Raw genomic sequence first — 20,912 nt, 5'->3', positions numbered from 1 at the left:
CTTGAGTTCCAAAGCCAATTTTATTGTCTATTAGCCTCATGACCTCAGTCAAGGAATGGACTTCTCTGAGCTTCTATTTGCTCGTCAGTAATGCCCTCCCAGCAGAGCTGCAGGGGAATTAAATGAGATAATAGGCACACCCTCTAAGACATTATAGCCAGTAGTAGGACTCTTGACCATCAGACACTCAAAAAAATTGCCTTCAATGTTTATCCCTCCCTTCTTCTCTCCATTTCATCTTCAGTATTCTTCTAGATTACCTACTGCATGCAGCTCAGTGCTCGGCATACGGTGGGTGCTCAAAAAATAATTTTCTCCTTCAGTACAGATTTCTTTCTATGTCATTAAGGGAAGGGCAAGGGTGATGTCCATTGAGCTCTCCCTGGCATCCCCTATGCCCGGCACAAAGGAAGCCCTCAGTGATGTTTGGTGAGCGAATGAACTGCGTGCTTTGGGAGTTCAGAGAAGAATGGGTGTGCCGTGAAAGAGTTGAGAAAGGCATCAGCCTCCAAGCTGAACAAAGGAAGTTCTATATGGCATGGAGAGTGGTGGTTTCCTATGGGATGAATTTTCTGAGCTATTGTGAAGCAAGGCAACAGAGCCATTCATACGCCACCACTTTCAGGAGGTGGATGGAAAGATAAAGGGAGCATTGATGGAGAGCAATGGGGTCTTTAAAAAGTGAGAAATCCCTAGGAGTCCACAGAGTGCTGATGTATAAGTGTGCTGGATGTCCCTCCGATACACATTTTCTTTTCCAGCAGAACTGTATTTTACCTGCTGGCAAAGAGCAACAATTCACTTGTAGCACAGGAAGAAAGCTACAGAAAATCAAAGGGAAGCAGGAGGCAGGAACTTACAAGCGAGTCCCACTTTCCCATCCCCTAGACAGAAAGCCTGGGACGAGAGTACTTTAAATTCTGCTCTGCCGTTTTCTGGGGAAAAGATGATTCCGTTGTAAATTATTGAACATTTCATTTAAGCTTCATAAATAAGAAACTCAGATGAAAACGTTACATGTTAGATCCGTTTGGTAACATATAATTTCTGTCTTACTCCCTCAATCTGTCACCCTTCATCTACGTCAGAGAATTTCTACTTCATTATAGGCAATTGAAGGTTTCAATCAGATGCCTAAGAAAAGTAGTTTATGTCCCAAAGGTAATCTAATTTCTCCAACCAAGGATGTACCTGGGGCTCGCGGAACATATTGACGGAGATAAATGTGTGCTTGGAACGGCTCTGGGGGCGTTGCAATCACCCACTCAATCTAGTGGCAGGTACTCCCCCCAGCCAAGGGGCTGGCTCCTCACTGACAGCCGGACTTCCTGAATCACTGGTTTCGTCGGAGCCGACAGGCTAAGCCTCAGCAAACTGATGACAGGTGTGCCGAGGACCAGCCTTATGTCTGCCTGGGGCACACAAAAAGAGACTTAAGATCCTGGAATAGTCCTCTGAGCAAGATGATAATGACACTGGCTACGAGCAGGACGGGCCAGGCACTGTGCTTCGTTTCATGCTCATGAGGACCTTCGAGATACATACCATTGCTCTTCCCATTCTACAGAAACGGAAGCTCAAAGATACCGAGTATCAAAGTTAACAGCAGTAGAAAGTGGCAGAGCCTGAGTGTTCATGGAAGCACGGCAGACCTCAAAACCTGTGAAACTTCAAACTTGACCTCCATTGGTACTGACACTTTAGAGAAAGAAAGAACGAAGCGTTGAGAAGTGGATGGAGCTGGTTCGAGAAAGGGAAAAGAGGGCTGGTTCTGATGCACTCCTTCAAGGGAGCCTGGGCAGTAAGGCCTGGAGGTTCTGCCATACTCAAGGGGGATTTATTGCATGGGAGGATTTATTGCATTGGCTCTCCTAAAGCTCTGCTGAGGAGGGGTGCAGAACCCTCTGGCTGCCATTCAGCATTTCCCTCCATTAAATCAAGCCACTTGTGGGGCACGTAGGGGGCGCAGTCAGTCAAGCATCTGACTCTTGGTTTCGGCTCAGGTCGTGATCTCAGAGTCATGATCTCAGGGTCCTGACACTGAGCCCATGTCAGACCCCAAGCTCGGTGGGGAGTCTGCTTAAGATGTTCTCTCACCCTCTCCCTCTGCCCCTCCCCACTCTCTCTCTAAAATAAATAGACAAATCTTCTTTTTTTAAAAAGCCATTTGTTAAGGAAAGGTTGCTCAATGCATTTCCTGTCAAAATCATTCCTATTACCTCAGGGATCCTGGGGAAGTCACAGCTGCTCAGGGGAGGGGATGACATTGGGGGCAGGCTGGGACATTCCACTCCTCGTAAAAGTCCTGAACTTTGCCTTAGTTTCTTTTTATAATATGATGGTGTACTGCTTTGAATAGTGCCCCCCCCAAATTCATGTCCAACGGGAACCTATGAATGTGACCTTATTTGGAAATAGGGTCTTTACAGATGAAATCAAATTAAAATGAGTTCAGAACAGATTAAGGTGGGCCCTAAATGCAATGTGACCAGTGTCTTCATAAGAAGGGGAGAAGACACAGACACACAGGGGAAATGCCATGTGTTACAGACTTAATGTTTGTGTTGCCCCAAATTCATATGTTGGAAACCTCATTCCAAATGTGATATTGGCTGATAGGACCTTTGGGAGGTGATTATGTCATGAGCAAGGAACCCTCACGAATGGCATTGGTGCCCTTATAAAAGAGAGACCCAAGAGAGTTCTCTTGTTCTTTCCATTATGTGGGAATACAGCAAGAAGTGAGGTCTCGCCCTTTGTCAGATCTGTTGGTGCCTTGATCTTGGACTTCTCAGTCTCCAGAACTGTAGGAAATAAATGTGGTTTAAGCCACCCAGTCTATGGCCGTTTGTGGTAGCAGCCCGAGCTGACTAAGACAAAATGAGACAACAGAGGCAGAGCCTGGAGCAATGTAGCTACAAGTAAGGAAAGCCCAGGATGGCCAACAACCACCAGAAGTTGGAAGAGGCAAGGAAAGATGCTTCCCCTTAGAGCCTTTAGAAGGAGCCCTGCCCACCAACACCTTGATTTGAGCCCCCTAGACTCTAGAACTGTGGGAGAATAAACTTCTGTTGTTGTGAGCCACCTGTTGTCACCATTTGTCATGGCAGCCACAAGAAACTAACACAGATGGAGAAAAGACTCCCCATCCACTTTTCTCAGGTTGTGGTGGGGGTCAAAGCACATTCAGGTATTTTGAAAAGAACAAATTAAAATATAAATGCAGAATAGCATGATCATTAGCCAGGGCTCCTGTGGACCCACACAGCACCCCCCATGCCTACCAGAAGGACTCAGACTCATCATGGTGATGATTTGATCTTGTATTTTTCTACAATCCCACTTCTAGTAAATGAGGACATATTTGACGCTAGTGTGATGCTAGAGTAATGGTCCCCAAAGATCCCCACATTCTAATCCCAAGAACACGTGACTCTGTCATCTTACATGGCGAAAAGCAATTTGTAGATGTGATTAAGTGATCCAGGTGGGGTCAATGTAAGAACAAGGGTTCTTATAAGAGGGATACAGGGAGGGACACCTGAGTGGCTCAGTCGGTTAAGTGTCTGCCTTTGGCTCAAGGTCATGATCCCGGAGTCCTGGGATCAAGTCCTACATCAGACTTCTCGCTCAGTGGGGAATCTGCTTCTCCCTCTGCCTGCCGCTCCCCTGGCTTGTGCTCTCCCTCCCCCTCCCTCTCCCTCTCTCTCTGATAAATAAATAAAATATCTTTTTTAAAAAAGAGGGATACAAGGAGAACACTCAGAGTAGAAGATGGGGCAATGGACACAGAGTTCAGAAAGAAAAACAGTCTTGAAAATGCTATGCTGTTGGCTTTGAAGATGGATTAAGAAGCCACAAGCCAAGGGATGCAGGCAGTCTCGAGGGGCTGGGAAAGGCAAGGAAATTATTTCTCCCCCAGATCCTCCAGAGGCTGCAACCCTGCTGAACCATTTAGACTTCAGACCTGCTGAATGCTGAACTGCACAACAATAGACTTATTTTGTTTTGAGCCACTAAATTGTAGTAATTTGTTACAGCAGCAATGGGAAATTAATATACCGTCAAGCCAGTTAGTCCACAAATGAATGCGGGAGAGGGTAGGGAAACACCCCAGATCATTGCAGATATCCTGGAAGACTCCCAGCGATTCTCTGTATTAAACCCCCAAAGGATTTCCCCAAAGAAGCTTACATCCTTTAGTTGGACAATTTTTGCATCTTTTCCATCTTCTGGAGTCCCCCAGAAGTCATCCTAAGATTGAATCCATTACTTCACATACCCTGGGTTCTGAATTACCGACCTTGGTAGGAAGCCCACAGCAATATGGCTTCTGTCTGTCCCTGCATTAAAGGCCTGACAGCCTGTGCTCAGAAAGTCCATCCAGTGTTGCTCCCTGTAAGGGATCCTGGAGTCCCCATATGGTTTCCGTCCCTATGTATAAAAGGTGCCATTGATGCTCACACACAATGTTCAAGAAATGCTTCAAAGGCCCATGTCCACACAATCCCTCTCAATTACACACTCCTCCAACTCACAGCTTACACAGGGACTCCTTTCACCAGCTGTAGCCAATCTGAGACTCTAAGTACCACAGGGAGACCTCCACAGGAGAGCACATTTCTGAGCGTCACCGATAAGAGCAGCCTCACTGCCTTCCCGAGATCAGCAGCAAGAAGGAAGCTCTGCACTGAGCACTTCATCCTGTTGACTTGGTACGGATTTCCTAAGTGGTGAAATTGGGATCTCGTACTAGGTAAAATTCGGAGGAGATTCAGGGAAGACTAAACATAAGATCCGAACAGGAATCTAAGCTCATTTGCTTCCCTCCTTTCTGCCTTCCCCACCACTGACGCACACACGGAATAATGTTTGTTTCTGCATCTGCTAACAGATCTGGTGCCTGGCACTGAGTATGGAGTTGGAATATCTGCTGTCATGAACTCACAGCAAAGTGTACCAGCTACCATGAATGCCAGGACTGGTGAGTAGGAGGGTTGGTGCAGAAGCCAGGATACTCTGTAAGCCTGAGAAGCCACGGAGGCTTGTCCTGGCAAGGCTTTGTCAGAAGGCAATGTCCCTTAATGAACAGGTCCCTGGATGATAGTTATCAGCCTAGAAACAACATCTACCTGCAGAACTCTGGTCTCTGTGCCTAACCTGTGACGTCAATATGCAGGATGGTCTCCCTCGCTTCCCCACAGATCTGTGCATGTCTCTCCCATGATCTGAAGGGCTGCCCACAGGGGTGGAAAATTCCAAATCGATTGGTGTCATAGCAGGTCATATTTCTTTCTAGACTACCCCAGAACAGGCAGAATGTGGTGTCCCTCACCATGCATGATAGAAGCCCTCAGAAAGGCCACCGGGATAAAGGTTTAGATTTGGAAACAACCCATTAAATCTAAGGACAATGGAAAAGTCCACCTGAGACCCTTGCTACTCTGGATCCAGCAGATTTGTTTCCAAATTCTGGGTAAATTTCCAAGTCACTCTAGTACCTTAGGTCCAGGCAGCCTGGACTGAATTGGGGATTTTGAACCAATCCCTGTCCCAAGGCTCATTCTAGTGTAGACAGCCTCTGTAGAGAACCACAAGGACATGGGTCCCCAGGAGTTCTCAGACTTGCACACCCATGGCCAGGTCAGTCAAAATGGCCTCAGGAACAGGGTAGCTACTATTGTCAGGAATGTCATATCCCTACTTGATGGGGACTCCTCTTGTACCCTGGTTGGCTTGCTAAGAAAGGCTGGGAGAAAATGAATACAGAGAGCTTGAGAATCAGCAGCCAGCTTTGTCCCAGAGGTGGATGTATTCCTGTGGTGTTGGAGCTACTAATGCCTGTATGCAGATTGTCCATCTATATACCAAGCCCTTGGCCATCTTTCAAAGGGAAGGCACTTAACAAAAAGTGAGATAATTGTCAGCAATGACAAGCTAATCATTGTGGTCAGCAGTCCTGCTGATAGCTTAGAAATCCACAGGGAGGTCTAATTCCAATAAAAACTGGCTGATCTATGGAACTGGTGTAAAATAGGCCACTTATGTTGATCCACAGAACTTGACAGTCCCCGAGACCTCATGGTGACGGCCTCCTCAGAAACCTCCATCTCCCTCATCTGGACCAAGGCCAGTGGCCCCATTGATCATTACCGAATTACCTTTACCCCATCCTCCGGAATTGCTTCAGAAGTCACTGTGCCCAAGGACAGGACCTCGTACACACTGACAGATCTAGAGCCAGGAGCAGAGTACATCATTTCGATCACTGCGGAGAGGGGTCGGCAGCAAAGCTTCGAGTCCACTGTGGATGCCTTCACAGGTACAGGGCAGCAGAAATCCCAGCTGGGTTCAGGCATTAATGGATCTTAGTACAAGAAGGTCATCTAGGCAACCCACTCTTTGAATGCCCCATTTTGTTTAAGAAGGAAGAATGTGGATAGAAAAAGGAGATAGAAGAGAAATTAATAAATATATCGAGATGGAAAGGTTGTAAATAAGGGGCAGAGATGAGTAAGGCTACCTACATGCCCGAAAATTTGTATCTGGTTTTCTACAGCCTGGACAAAGGGGATGATTATGTTCATCTTCTCCTGCCTGCACTAAATCAGTGGGCATTCAGAGGATCCATGTAATCATGTTAAATTTCTCCCAGGATAAAGATTTTAAATCCTGGGTGAGTATTATGAATAACCCACAGAGATTGTACCCTGCTGAAGACATTCATTTTTCAGTATATGGCTTGGAGAAAGGAGAATGGACAGGACTGGAGAGTGAGGAGGGGGAAGCTCTGAGTCAGCAAGTGAAGGTGGAGTCCTAATTTACAAGGAAAACAGGTGCTTCAGTCAGTTGGCTCTTCTAGCCCAGAGTCCCATCACCTCAAATATGTTTCAGAACCATCATCTCCTCTGCTTTGCAGGCTTCCGCCCCATCTCCCATTTGCACTTTTCTCACGTGACCTCCTCCAGCGTAAACATAACCTGGAGTGACCCATCCCCTCCAGCAGACAGACTCATTCTGAACTACAGCCCTCGGGATGAAGAGGAAGAGATGACAGAGGTCTCCCTGGATGCTACCAAGAGGCATACTGTCCTGATGGGTCTGCAGCCAGCCACTGAGTACATTGTGAACCTGGTAGCAGTCCATGGCACGGTGACCTCTGAGCCCATCGTGGGCTCCATCACCACAGGTGAGGCTGGGGTACTTGACAGCAGGTGGTAAAGGGGGTTCCTCTAGAGGTCTTCAACGAGTCAATGAAATTTACAAAGAGAAATACCCAAGGAGAAAGGGACTGCCTCATTTGGCTAGAGAGGGTCTGTGAGCTATCCTGAAAAAGCCACCTCTTCCAGAGTTGCACAAAATGTGTAAGATGGGAAACTTCCTTTTGGAAGGTAGAATGGACTCAATGTCTTGAGGATGCCACTGCTTGAACGCATTGGTCGGGAGGTTCTCACACTATCAGCCTGAAGAGAGTTAGCCTCCAAGAGGAGACCCCATCTTTTGACTGCTCAGTAAGGTCACTCATACAAATGATGTTTCCTCAAAATTATATGGGGGTAACATGCAACCATGTGGGAACCTGAGACTCAGAAAATGGGATTGATTTGCATGTTCTTTGGAAAACAGAGGCACTCTGAGATGAACTGGATCATTTTTGTCTCATCATTCTCAAATACAATCCCAGATATGAGTGTGCATGTGGGTGAGGACGTGCGTGTTTCAGTGGTTTCCTACATACTAACAAGAACTCACAAACTGGACAAGTGGATTAAGCACCAGCTGGTTTCGACCCTGGGATCCTCCAATAGTCAAAAAAAGTGAAGTATCCAGTACAGATGAAATACAAGTTAGGAAAGTGGATTTGTTCTGGACTTGTGATCTGAAATCCCTCTAGACTTGATAGACAGTTTTTCCAAATTGAACCGTAGGTGGCTGCTAAAAACTAAGAGAAACAGTTGGGTTTGTCCAAGAGAAGTTGCTCCAGAGAATATGACCATGTTAATCCCAGTTCAAAAGAAAACACATGAACTTAAAGGAAGGTTCCCAACTGGCCTTCACACAGGTCATAGTTGCTGCACAGCACAGAGCTTGCCAGCTTGACTTCATGTTGTTAAAATATTCTCCATGAACATAGTTTTAGCCAACAACTACGAGGTTTCATGTGAAACTTTGGCCTGACCATGGCTTTAAGGATGCTCTGGTATAAAGATCTTTTCTCCCTCTGCAATACTATTAGCTCTCTGTCTACATGAAACCAAGGATAGAAATTGCTTTCTCACACTGTGCTTTCTGTCTTTTTCCCACAACTACCCGGGTTCTTCTAGGAATTGATCCCCCCAAAGACATTACAATTAGCAATGTGACCAAGGACTCAGTTATGGTCTCCTGGAGCCCTCCTGTTGCATCTTTTGATTACTACCGAGTATCCTATCGGCCAACACAAGGTAATAAAGTTGTTTGCTTTCTCACAAATGGATGGGATTTGGAGCTAGGTGAAGATTGCTATGGGAGAACTACATATCCCAGAGGGTATCATTCCCCATTTGCATTCTCCTCCTCTCTGTGGCATGTTCCATCACAATGAGAGTGGGTTGAGGGGGAGCAGCCAAGAAACCCTGAATTTACCAACTCCTCTCACAAAAGGCTTGACTACATTCACCCAGAAAGCAGGCCCTCCATCAGCAGAGTGAACCGTGGTAACTGGTCACCTTATCTAGGGGGTGTAGTAAATAACAATGAACTCTAAAGAATTCTGCCAAAACCCAGGGTTACATTCACTTTTCTGAGAGAGTGAAGTCCAAGACTAGAATCCTGGGTGATGCATAAAGCCTCAGCTGAACCATATGGAGCCTTAGAAGGAAGTCCAGTGATGGTGGTCCTATTTCTGCCACTCCAGCCAAGTTATGAGTCAGAAAAAGTTGGCCCAGACCTCCCCTGCAACCTGACAGTTCCTGCTGGTACATGCCACATTGTTAACAAAGTAGAGGGCATGCCCCCGTCCAGGGAGGCTGGGAGATAGTTTTCCAGACTACCCTGTCTCTGGGCTGCATGGGCCACTCTTTGCAGCCATGACCTCTAGACTGCCTTAAGAAGACCAGCTTGTTAGAAAACCACATAACCACCTTTTTCCTTTGCTCCAAGGAACCTATAAAATGAGGGGGTGGGACCAGCATGCAAGGTCTCATCAAGTTCCAACATTCCCAGTCTATGAATCATTTCTCCTCCTTCCCCACTGAGCGCTGGGCCTTGCACCCATCTGTGCTTCATGACGAAGTGCTGCCAGAAGCTTCTATGTAGATTATACCATGAGCTGTGTTGATGAAGGATCCAATGAACTTTAACAGTGGCTTCTTCTCCTCCTTAGTGGGACGGCTGGACAGCTCAGTGGTGCCCAACACGGTGACAGAATTCACCATCACCAAGCTATATCCAGCCACTGAATATGAAATCAGTCTCAACAGTGTGAGGGGCAGAGAGGAGAGTGAGCGCGTCTGTACCCTCATTCACACAGGTAGGCATGTCTCCCTGTCATGAGCCAAGACAAGACCCTGATTGAGGACCTGCAACAGACAGAAGAGGCAAAGAATGGAGTTGTTCTGGCTAATACAGAGGACACTGGTTCTGGGTTCAGAAGTTCCATTCCTGGGTGCTCCTCTGACTCACTGTGTCATGCAAAGCAATTTGCCATTTCTCTCCCCTCTGGTATTTCCCTCTAATACCAGGAGTTTAGAGACTAACCCTCTTCTAATAATCTTATTGGTTTAGATCAGAAATTCTCATGGAATTTTCAATAAGAAATGTGACCTTTCAAAGACACAGTACGGAAGTGAATTCCAGAACAGACATCTGAATCATCTTATCTAATTTTTTTAAAAGACTCACTCAAGTAAACTTTACCTCAGAGAAGGAAAAGATTATTATTTCGGTAATAATCCTTGGGGTCCTGAAACCCTTCATCCAGGTCAGAAGTCACCAAGTGGCTGCACTTGTTATTGCTTTATGCTCAAAAGGTGGAGGACTTTGGGGGCGCCTGGGTGGCACAGTTGTTAAGCGTCTGCCTTCGGCTCAGGTCATGATCCCAGGGTCCTGGGATTGAGCCCCACATTGGTCTCCCTGCTCAGCGGGAAGCCTGCTTCTTCCTCTCCCACTCCCCCTGCTTGTGTTCCCTCTCTCGCTGTCTCTCTCTCTCTCTCTGTCAAATAAATAAATAAAATCTTAAAATAAAAAAAGGTGGAGGACTTCTTTTGGAAAATGAGCTCCTTGGATGGGCCTGAGGACAGGGCTCCTGCAGGAGCTGCACTGCTCCTCCCGCTCTGGCCCCTGAGTCAGCCCACCATGCGGAACTAGGGAAGATTTGCTATAGAAGTTACCAGAGGGGACAGCCAAAATTTTCTGTCCCCAGACCCCAGACCTAACCTCCCAGTTAAGCTATCGTTCCCATAGCACATGGGAAATATCCAGCTTGCCTCATTAGGAGAACACCGGAATTTCTTGAGGCTGCTTAATTTCCTCAGAGAACGGCACTTCCTGAATGAAGAAAAGGTAACTTGGAATTCCTCACCGCTTTTGTAGATGCTCTCACAGACCCAGAAACATCTGTAAAGTAATGGCCAAAGAAACATGACTTCACAATGTTTCAGAACCTAAAAAAAGTATTCTACTAAAAAACACCACAGGATATTCTCATTTTCCCTAGTCTCCTTCCAGGCCTGTAACTACACATAACTCAGCCATGTTTTTGGTCCAATCTTTCCTTTCCATAAAATTATCTGTAACCATTAAGGAATCAACAAATATTGACCCAAAGTGATGCCCAATGAGTCAAAAGAAGCCCCCCCGCCACCTTCCTGAAAGTCTTAGAAATTCATGGTAAAGAAATTAGACTTTTTCTCTTTGAGGACTGTAAAATGGACTTTAAGAGCCTCCTACCCCTTAAGGTAAAAGAAAGCAGCAACTTGGGTCAAAAAACCTCATTCCTTGGGTTCTTGGTCATAAGCAGCAAGTATCTGTAAAGCAGATATTCCGCAGTGTACCAAGCCAAACCATCCTCTTTCAGGTTCAGACAGAGCTATTGTGGCAACTCCCAATAAACAGATTGCCCACAGAAATGTCTTCTTCTGTTGTTGTTTTAATGTGAGATCTATGAGTTTACAACTTTGGGAAATGAGTACTCCTTCAGGGTCTCATAGTTAACCTCAGAGAGATCAAGCTAACTAGTCCCCCAAGACATTTCTTCTTTGTCTCTCTTCATAAGGTTGCATTTGAAGAACTTGTTAAAGACACAGATTACATATAAAATTCAGATATTAAAATCTGAAAAATATTTCACAGTTGTTGCTTCTAAATAAGGAGCATAGGCAAGCAATAGAAACCTTCAGTTAGACAACAGGGCCAGATCGATAGCACATCTTGGTCCCCAAAAGTAAATTACACAACACTTAGGTTGAGTTGATACCTAAACTATTATAATAACATCCATTTCTAAAATAAATCTCAACTTTATAGAAAGGAAGCATAGTAAGAAACAAAGGCATAGAGCATGGGCAAATAAGAATGGGAACTTGGTCCCATGATAAGCAAACTCTGTTCCCCACAACAGGCATTATTGTTCTTTAGCCTGGAAGAATCCCCTTGGCTCTCTGGGCCACAAAAGGGATACTCAGGTCTCAGTACAAAGGGAGCCAGTGAGTAGCAGAGCAAGAATTCACTCATTATATGTGGCTTTCGAGCCAAACTGAGACCCATTCAGTCATTCCACAAGCACTGACTACCTTGTACGTTCTAGGTGCTGTGGATACTCCTTGACTTCATGGAACTCCCACCACACTTTCTGAAGTTCGTTAACAGGGATCATTCTACAAGGCATGCCCTTTATACTTATGAAAGTGCAAGTAGCCTGGGAAACAAATTATCTCATTAACTAAAGAAAGATAACAATTCCTCTACGTTCTTAGTTTCTCCATCTAGGTTTTAATGTGTCAAACACAACAGCCATACCTTGGAATCCCCTGTAGCACCTGACAGGGCTCTGCGCATAAGTCAGTGAATGAAGTAAAAGGAAGATCTGGGGCCAATCAGGAGAGAACTGTGTACTTGTGAGGAAGGAGAAAGGGGAGAAGAGGATGGGATCGAAGGGAAGAAAGGAAAGAGATCTCCACTCACTTCATTACTTTGTGCACCACAGCAGTAGATATGATGATGGGTGAAACTATAGGAAATAGTTCACTGCACTTCCATCCTTCAGTATCTCCTACCTTTACCTGATACTCTCTGGTTCTGTTTCAGCCATGGACAACCCCTTGGATCTGACTGCTACCAACATCACTCCAACAGAAGCCCTGCTGCAGTGGAAGGCACCAGTGGGTGGAGTGGAGAACTACGTCATTATTCTCACACACTTTGCAGGTAAACGTCTACAAGCCTATGCATCGGGCAGGTGGGAATGGTGGGGACTGGAGCTGAAGACTATTATTTAAGTTTTTTTAAAAAGGACGTTTTATCAATCTGAGGGACATCTTAGAAATTTTCCTTCCTTACTTTCACTGTAAAGCTCTCGAGATTTCTCTAAACTCTACAAATTATATCAATTATAGAAATTCAGAAAGCTGAATCTGAAAGGTACAAGAAGGGCCCGTAAACAAAAGCAAATACAAAAACGTAGAAACAGCACTTGGAAGACAAAATTCTGAGTTGAGCTAAGACTTGCCCCCAAATGCTATGGGCAAGAAAGTGCACTTTTCCAGATACTTATAGAGCAAGAAAAACACTAAAGCACCATGCTTGGAGCAGATAATACTTGGTAACAAAGGATCCAGAGCTAGCAAACTCTTGTTGCTTTAGTCTTGTCTACCCATATCCAACCCAAAAGGCTGAGTCAACATGAAATCTTGCGTTTCAGTGTCTTCTGACCATGCTTGTTCACCTTATGCTATTTGAAGTTGAATAGAGAAGCCCAAAGCAAAATAGTGTTCAGTAATTCAAGTATCTAGGCCTAGGAAAATGATTTCCTTCCCTAAATTATACATGTGATCACAGAATTGTTGTGGGTTATATTCAGGAATCCAGAGAACAAAGATACCAGAAGGCAAAAGATAAGCAGATGTCTTAATTTTCAAAAATGACAGAGAAAACCAATTTTTTAAGCTGCAAAGTAAGCTGATTGTTAAAGTTTGGGAAAATAAAAACGAAAACAGACTATTAAATAAATTGGAAGAAGATACCAGCACAGGTTCACTAAGAATAAGTTTTACCAAACCCATTTTATATCTTTTTTTTATTGGCAAATCTGCTAACACACTTGGATTTCAGCAAGGCATCAGAAAAACCTACTTATCACTTAGATGGAAAAATACATGATGGATCATATTTGGAGTTACATAGAATGGTAGCTGATTGAATAGCTCTCCTCAAAGAATGAATATCATGACTATGGATACATCATAACCCGCTATGTGCACGCACAATCCATTTCAACTCCTGCCTCCCCTCCTTGCATGTCATGGGCCTGCATTTCTTACCTCTCACCATGCCTTCCTAAACCACAACGCATTTGCATGTGTTGCTTCCTCTATTCGGAAATTCTATCCCCACTTGTCTGCCTAGACAAACCCATCCTCTACGTCTTAGTTTCAACACTATGTCCTCCGTCAAAGCTTCCAGTATTCCCGTAAGGTAGTCAGACCCACTTGCTGACAGGTGCAAAGTACACGGTTCCATCATATCAATTAACTTCCATTCATTCAACAAATATTTTGGATGTCTTCCCACAAGCCATACACCCAACAAGGCTGTAAGGATTCAGAGACAAAACACGGGTTTTTTTCTTCACAACACTTCTGGTGTTGACGAGACAGACAAGTATATTGTTACCACCCAATGTGAGCAGTGTCATGACATAGGCAATCACAAAACAGCTTGGGCCACATCTGATAGATCACTCATTGGCGGTGAGGGTGGGTGTTGAGGGGAAGAAAGAAGGCAGATCTTAGGTAAAGTTAGAGAAGGAGAATAGAAGAAAGGGACTTCTAAGACAAAGAACAGCCACAGTGCATTTGTAGAGATAGGAGAGAACGTGAGGACTTTGGAGGAACTGCCATGGTTTGATACGGCCAGAGCAGTGACCGCTGGCAGGATGTTGCAAATGAGGGTATTCAAAAGATCAAATCATTATGTTTGCTCTTCCAAAGAGGTGGTTTGGATTTTTATTTGTTTGCATGCCTTCTATGCCTTTAGCCCACAAGAAACTTGAAACCTCAGACCCTACCTAGTTTGGGGAAGTGCCCAGTAAACTTTCTTGAATGCTGAATTACTCAGAAGTACTCGAATGACACCGTAAGGGGCTTGGCCCTGCTCTAATGAACAGTTTTATTGACAGCATGAATGAATACAGAGAAGACATGAGTACCACATTTGTATATAAAATGAAACTGTGTAAGTCTGATACTGTATCAGTGCTGTACGGTGAGAGATGGTAGCTATGCTTGTGGTGCGCATAGCATAATGTATGGGGGAGTTGAATCACCATGTTGTACACCTGAAACTAATGTCACATTGTGTGTCAACTGTACTTAAATAAAAAAAATTTTAAACTGTGATCAATAGAATCCAAATTCAAATATATTTCAATAAACTGAAACGGTGATCCGAAACTCAATCGACGAGGCAAAATGCAGTAGAAATGAAGGCAAAGTTGTGTCCACGGGTGCAAAAAAATCTACAATTTTAGAATTGCCACATACATGGAATGGTGGTTGGGGATAAATTTTCTCAACCTAGAGGAGAGAGGACTTGAGTAGGAGACGTGGCAGGAAAGAAGGAGCCATGTAGCCGGAGGGTTCAGCTGATTCTTTGTAAACCCAATGGCCCGAGTAGATGTCATGGAAAAGAAATCTGGCCTCCAAATAAGGACTATTTTTCTCAATTAAGATGCAAAACAAGATGAGAGGGGAGGCTTGTGTGGAATACAATGCTAAGCTAAATAACTTTTAAGAGATTCTTTCCAAAATTCTAATACTGAATCTTTATGCAATGCCTTTGGATTTGGTAAGGCTTTCCCAGGTTGAATAGCCTTATTCAATTCTTATCCATGTTCATCTGATTTCAGTTGCAGGAGAGACCATCCTGGTTGATGGAGGCAGTGAGGAATTCCAGCTTGTTGGCCTGCTTCCTAGCACCCACTATACCGTCAATATGTATGCCACCAGTGGGCCTCTCACCAGTGGCACCGTCAGCACCAACTTCTCTACCCGTGAGTACATGGTTGGCTACACATCCAGTGTCCCTAGATGCTTCTGTGGATCCTGAAAATTACCAGTCTTCATGTGGTGCACTAAATGATAGTTGATAGGCTTTGGACAGTGCAGCTATGAGCTGTTTGTATTTCAGTTGACTGCTACCCAAAAGCCAGTGAAAGTGAGCTACAGCTCTCAGGCAACAGGCACATGTCTGTTTCCTGCTCTCATCCTGAGTCTGGCTGACAGCAGTAGAACCAGGCCGAGAAAGGCCAGTACTGGAAATGCATAGGGCCCAGAAAAATCTGATGCATATTACCAGCCTTGATATCTGGGAAATAGTTGCTGGGTACAATCAACGCCAGAACAGTAGACAAAGTTATAGACGTGAGACTGGTATGAGCTCAAGAGTGAACTTGCAGACATGCATTTTTATCAAGGTCATGATTTCAGACATAGGTCAGATTGGAAGTTGTCACGCCTAGGCCCAGAGGCCCAGGTGAGGGAAGCGGGGAATAGTTGCAGGAATGACCATGACACTGACTGATTATCTTCTGGCCCAGGAGCACCCTTCTGCTCCTGTCCACGCTAGAACTAGGGTCAGCGTGTAAGCAGCCCAGAGACCACATAGGTGGGCAAAGAGATACATGGGCCTGGAATGGAATCAAACAGAGACGAGCCGGAGAGGCAAGCACTCCTGGCATTTTCTCCTCTTTGTAGTCCTGGACCCTCCTGCAAACCTGACAGCCAGTGAAGTCACCAGACAAAGTGCCCTGATCTCCTGGCAGCCTCCCAGAGCAGAGATTGAAAACTACATCTTAACCTACAAATCCACTGATGGAAGCCGCAAGGTGAGATTTGTCTGTAAAGGAGATTTTCCTATCAAGCCATCCAAAGGGAGCCCACTGGGTTTGCCATGATGGATACACACATGCTGTTGAGGAAAGAGCCTGAGTCTGCAAGCCAGAGACTTTGGTGCTAGGCCTGGCTTCGCTCTGACTCTCTTACCAAACCGAAGCAAAGCATGAAAGCTCTCTGAGTCTTAGTCTGCTCTAGATAATGGGGGTGCCCTGCTCTACACTTCACTTGGTTGTGGTGGTGTTTTCGATATGATGATGCAAAGCACATTGGAAACTTCCAAGCCTATAGAAGTACACAGTTTTGGGGGAAATTTCACTAGCAGGGCCAAGCAAACATGAGCTGGATATCAAAGTCAACAGTCTTTTATGCCTCTTGATCAGCATTATAAAGGCTACCTCTCTATAGCCTGCAGTAAAGAGATGACAAATTTCTGTGTTATCTGAGCCGTTGAAACAGTACCTCTAGAGCACTGGCGGTCAAGCTTCTGTTCGCAATGAAATCCTTTTTTTTTAAAGTGAAATACTATTCAGAAGCCAAATATACCCAATCGATTTAAGCAGAGCTAGTCTGCTGGATATGGAAGATGCAGGCCTAGGATTCTGCCTCCCCTAGTCCTGAGGAATCTCGTACAGTCAGAAAACCACTGGATTTGATCATTCACATGCCTACCTTTATGCCTATGTGCATCTGTGAGGTAAGAGCTGCCTAAATCTCACACAGGAGCTGCCCTTTCTGCTTATTGGCTCGGTTCCCTCCTTGTTGTGGAGTGGAGAGCACACAATGGCCCTGGCAATACTGACCCAGCTGGCCGCGGGCTCTGGGCTTCCCTTCCCAGCTCCTCTCAATTGCGTGTTGGTCCCTCCCTTCCACCTGCCTCCCTCGCTTGTTGCACAGGAGCTGATTGTGGATGCAGAGGACACGTGGATCCGACTGGAGGGCCTGTTGGAGAGCACAGACTACACAGTGCTCCTGCAGGCAGCCCAGGACACCTCCCGGAGCGGCCTCACCTCTGCCACCTTCACCACAGGTGAGAGACCACCACCCCTGTGATGCCTTCTTCTTCCCTGCTCGACTTCTGGCTCAGCAGCAGCTTCTGCTGAGACTTGATCAGGGAGGAACCGACCAAAGAAACCCAACTGCCTCTTCCTGTGAGGGGAAATAAGGCTTTCCTCCACTCCTCCCCTCCCCCTTCCAAGGCCCTGCCAGGAAACTTCTTCCTACCAAAACAACCATAGGAACCACAGTGCAAATCCCTGGTCCACCTGGACCCACTAAATGCACCAAGTGAAGACATCAGGTTCCTGTTCAGATTTTCTGCAAGTGTTTTCCCAGCAAAGTTCATCCTTCTGTCCTTCCTTCCTTCTTCTGGTGCCTATAATCAGAGAATCACTTAATGAAAGCACCAAGAGTAAACCCTCCATATTAAATCTTGGCTTCTTCTCCATACACAAAGCACTTTTGCACTCCTGTGGTCTCAACTAAGTCCCTATAAGAACTGGTGAGGAGCGCCTTATCGTCCCCATTTCACAGATGATGAAACAGAGTGCATGGAAATCGAATGACTTACGTGCCTAGTAAGTGGCTGAGTCAAACTACAACAAAGGTCTTCTAAATCCAGCTGCTCCTCTTGCCTTCCTCCAAGTAAGTATCAGCAGAAAATACCTGAAAATGGCCATAAGGGATAAGAGTGTCCTAATTTGTATAAGAGGAAATAAACTAATAAGAGGCACTCTTCTTACATCATTAGATGTACTACCTAATTCACTCATCATGACAGCCTGTGAAGTATGTTCTGTTATACCTATTTACAGTCGAGGGAATTGAGCCACACAGAGGTGAGGCAACTCAGCCAAGATCCCATAGCTCTTAAGCAAGAAAACTGGGATTTGACTCCAGTTGATCAAGTTATGGGGACTGTGCCTGTTCAAAATCCTTTCTGCCACTTCCCACGGTCCGTCTGTACAGTCTGTATTGCAGAACTGCCCAGTCCAGACTTTGAACTGTCTTCCTGCCCCACATTCTGGGGGTGTGGCCATGCACATGTGTGGGACAAGTGTGAGCATACCCCTTGTCCCTAGATGTATGTGTGCCTGCCATCTCAGAGTACCAGGATGACTGGAATCCTGCCCATGCCCCAGAGCCCAGTCCCCCCATCATGAGGGAGGTGACAGAAGATCCCCAATCCCTACCCAGGTGCCTCTCCCTGTAGACTTGTTCTAAATGACAAAGCAGGCCACTGGATCAAATACACCAAAATGTTAACAGTGGTTCTTTAAGTTAGTGGGATTAGGAATGAGTCCTCTTTTCCCTCCTTTTTTGTATTTTCAGTATCTTACAAAGCATCTACAATGAGCAAATAATCAGAAAAACAATTTTTTAATTAAAAAACAAAAATAAGCCTTGGTTACATAACCAAACATGAATCTAAGATGGGTCTTTACCAAGTGGAACTTGGAGGACACCTGATCACTTTTGGGGGCTAAAGTCAATTATGATCACCTGCCATGTTCTTTCGCAGCGTGGCTTATCTCAGTATCAAGGTGCTACCCTCTCTTGTTCAAGCCCTCCCCTGCATATTCACAGGTTAAAGGGTCTTCCATGGTCCTCTTTTCCAAGCTACCACCCAAAGACCCATGGATTGGAGCTTTTCACTGAATTAAGAATTTCTTTCCCATAAAAGGACCCAGATGACAGAAACATAAACAGAGCTCCCAATTTGCATATTTATTAGGTCTCAACTAATCACGTCATCCCCAAAATGCATGGGTTTCAATGCTTGCTCAGTGTAGTATGAGCTTCCAATTCCTATCCTAGCAATGCCACAGCTAGTGGCTGTGAGCAGTGTGATAATATGCCTGAGGTTTCTGCAGCACCTGGCAGTTGTGCCTTGCTCCAGATCCACCTGGGCTATCAAAGTTTACCTGCTTCTGTGCCCACCACTGGCCTCTCTTACATGAAGCTTCCCCAGGGGTGTATAACAGTTTGGGTCTGGAATCCCAGATCCAGCTGGAGCCTCAGCAAGATCCAATAAGCAGAAGGTTAACAATTCATGGAAATCTGGAAAGGAGGCCAGGGTAGTGGCTTTGTTTGGTGAACAGCGCAGAGGGACCATCAGGACGTATTTAGGTGTTTGTTTCTTTGTTTTTATGAAACCAGTTGACACTGGGCTTCTGGGGAATGACCAATACCAACTCAAAAAGGAAAAAACTGAAGAGCCCACGTTCCTGTATAATGAGTGTAGTTACTGACTGAGCCGCTCCATGTACAGTTGGGATACCAGAGAAGGACTTGCCACTACTATTGTGGTGCATGGCAAAGATGTGTCCAAGTATGGAAGCCTTTGCCGAGTATTACTGTAAAACTCAAATTTAAATGTAAGTCATTGATGCGTACCACACCGTACTGGTTTTGTCTTAGAGATTTATCAGAACCCACTGGAATGACCGTTTGCAGAATGAAAAGTTTGCAGACAAAAGTACCTTGCACAGAGCCTGACAGATAGTGGACATAATAAATGTTGGTTGAATAGAATAGTTAAATCCCAGCTGTAGAGCATGGAAGAGAGGTTTCTGGTGAAACAAAGCTATAGAAGGAGATTTTCAATATCCATCACAGGGTTGGGACAGGCAAAGAGGTACTTCCTACAGAGTATGATTCCTAAATTCCCTCTAATTTCAGGTTCTTTCTGCCACCCCAAATGCAAATTTCCCTGAATAAATTACACTAAGCCTACACGTGTCAACATTAGTGAGTCTTCACTGCCTGTGCCATGCCCCTCCCCCACCTTTTCTACCCCCTGTCCTCCAACTCCCCTGCCAAAAGCAAATTTTATTAAGGAGAAGAGACTACAAGAGTACCAGCTTCCTAGATGTGGGAATCAGAATGTTATCAAGAAGGGAAAGATTGGGGTTTGCCTGATAGGTGGCTTGTGCCAGATGCCTCGAGGAGGAGTCCAGGAGAAGGGGCCTCCAGTGTATACGGCAGGTGTTACTCATGCCAGGACTCTCCTGTCATCCCCGTAGATCTCCTAAAGATCCCTCGAGATTAGGCTTCCTCTGGGAAGAGTGGTCACAGTGGCTGTGCCTTGAGCCTGATTCTGCCTCCCCTGATGCCAAGCACATCCCCGCTCATCTTCTCCCTGCGTCTCTAACAGGACCTTCACTGACAACCCACCCCATGACACACACACGGGAGCCACATAGTTCATCCTGCATGCTCCATCTGTGGGCCCTTGTTTGCCTAAAAAAAAGAAAGGGAGAAGGAGAAGGAGAAGGGGAAGGAGGATAAGGGGAAGAAGAAGAAGGAAAAGAAGAAGAAGGAAACAAAATAAAGAGCAGAGGATCTTTTCACTTACTTGAAAGATTGGAGTGTTGCCAGTCTGAACCCCATGAATTATTCCTGCTGAGCAAGAGGTCTGAAAAACACCAGAGCATCCTATGATGGCAAATCAGGGTTGATGGATCTAGAGGCTAATTTCATGCTAGTAACCAGCATCCTTTCCGACTCCATTGACAGTACCTAAGCTTTCCACTTAGCATCCTATTCTTAGGATGGGCTGATCTCAGCTGATCGTTCCAAGCGTTTTTTATGCCTTGTCTTATGGAACAAAAAAGCCTAGAGCTGGGCCCCTACGTGGCCTCCATCCACTGACAAACCCTCATCTTGCCTTGGTTGGGCCAAAACAAGAGACTCATTTCAAGCAGATGTCTACTTAATGGTTTGGAAAAGAGTTGCGATGTTTTTAAAAATAAAGCAGAAGGAAAGAGAGAACTAAAAGAACTCACTCCCACAAAACCTCCAAAACTTTCTTTGATCAAGATA

The 20,912-nt window shown here is 45.3% G+C and overlaps 1 protein-coding gene and 1 long non-coding RNA gene across 4 annotated transcripts in view; one reads left to right on the top strand and one right to left on the bottom strand.

Annotated features, from left to right (window-relative positions):
* Positions 1–20,912, top strand: part of TNR (tenascin R) — a 409,151-nt gene that overhangs the window by 358,924 nt on the left and 29,315 nt on the right. For all 3 annotated transcript variants that reach the window (XM_034666755.1, XM_034666756.1, XM_034666757.1), the window contains 9 exons: positions 4,895–4,984; positions 6,059–6,322; positions 6,920–7,189; positions 8,325–8,444; positions 9,365–9,511; positions 12,286–12,405; positions 15,104–15,247; positions 15,951–16,081; positions 16,986–17,118. In XM_034666755.1, the coding sequence (XP_034522646.1) occupies positions 4,895–4,984; positions 6,059–6,322; positions 6,920–7,189; positions 8,325–8,444; positions 9,365–9,511; positions 12,286–12,405; positions 15,104–15,247; positions 15,951–16,081; positions 16,986–17,118 (1,419 nt within the window). The remainder of the gene's footprint in view (positions 1–4,894; positions 4,985–6,058; positions 6,323–6,919; positions 7,190–8,324; positions 8,445–9,364; positions 9,512–12,285; positions 12,406–15,103; positions 15,248–15,950; positions 16,082–16,985; positions 17,119–20,912) is intronic.
* The window catches only part of LOC117803414, a 32,844-nt gene continuing 29,370 nt past the window's right edge, over positions 17,439–20,912 (bottom strand). The window contains exons 3-4 of the long non-coding RNA XR_004627259.1: positions 20,446–20,505; positions 17,439–17,753 (exon numbers count right to left, since the gene is read on the bottom strand). This is a non-coding gene — a long non-coding RNA (uncharacterized LOC117803414). The remainder of the gene's footprint in view (positions 17,754–20,445; positions 20,506–20,912) is intronic.

This window comes from Ailuropoda melanoleuca, chromosome 8, assembly GCF_002007445.2.
Source record: "Ailuropoda melanoleuca isolate Jingjing chromosome 8, ASM200744v2, whole genome shotgun sequence".
Taxonomy (NCBI): Eukaryota; Metazoa; Chordata; class Mammalia; order Carnivora; family Ursidae; genus Ailuropoda; species Ailuropoda melanoleuca.
Note: the sequence above shows the minus strand (reverse complement) of the source record. Positions and strands in the feature narration are given on the sequence as shown.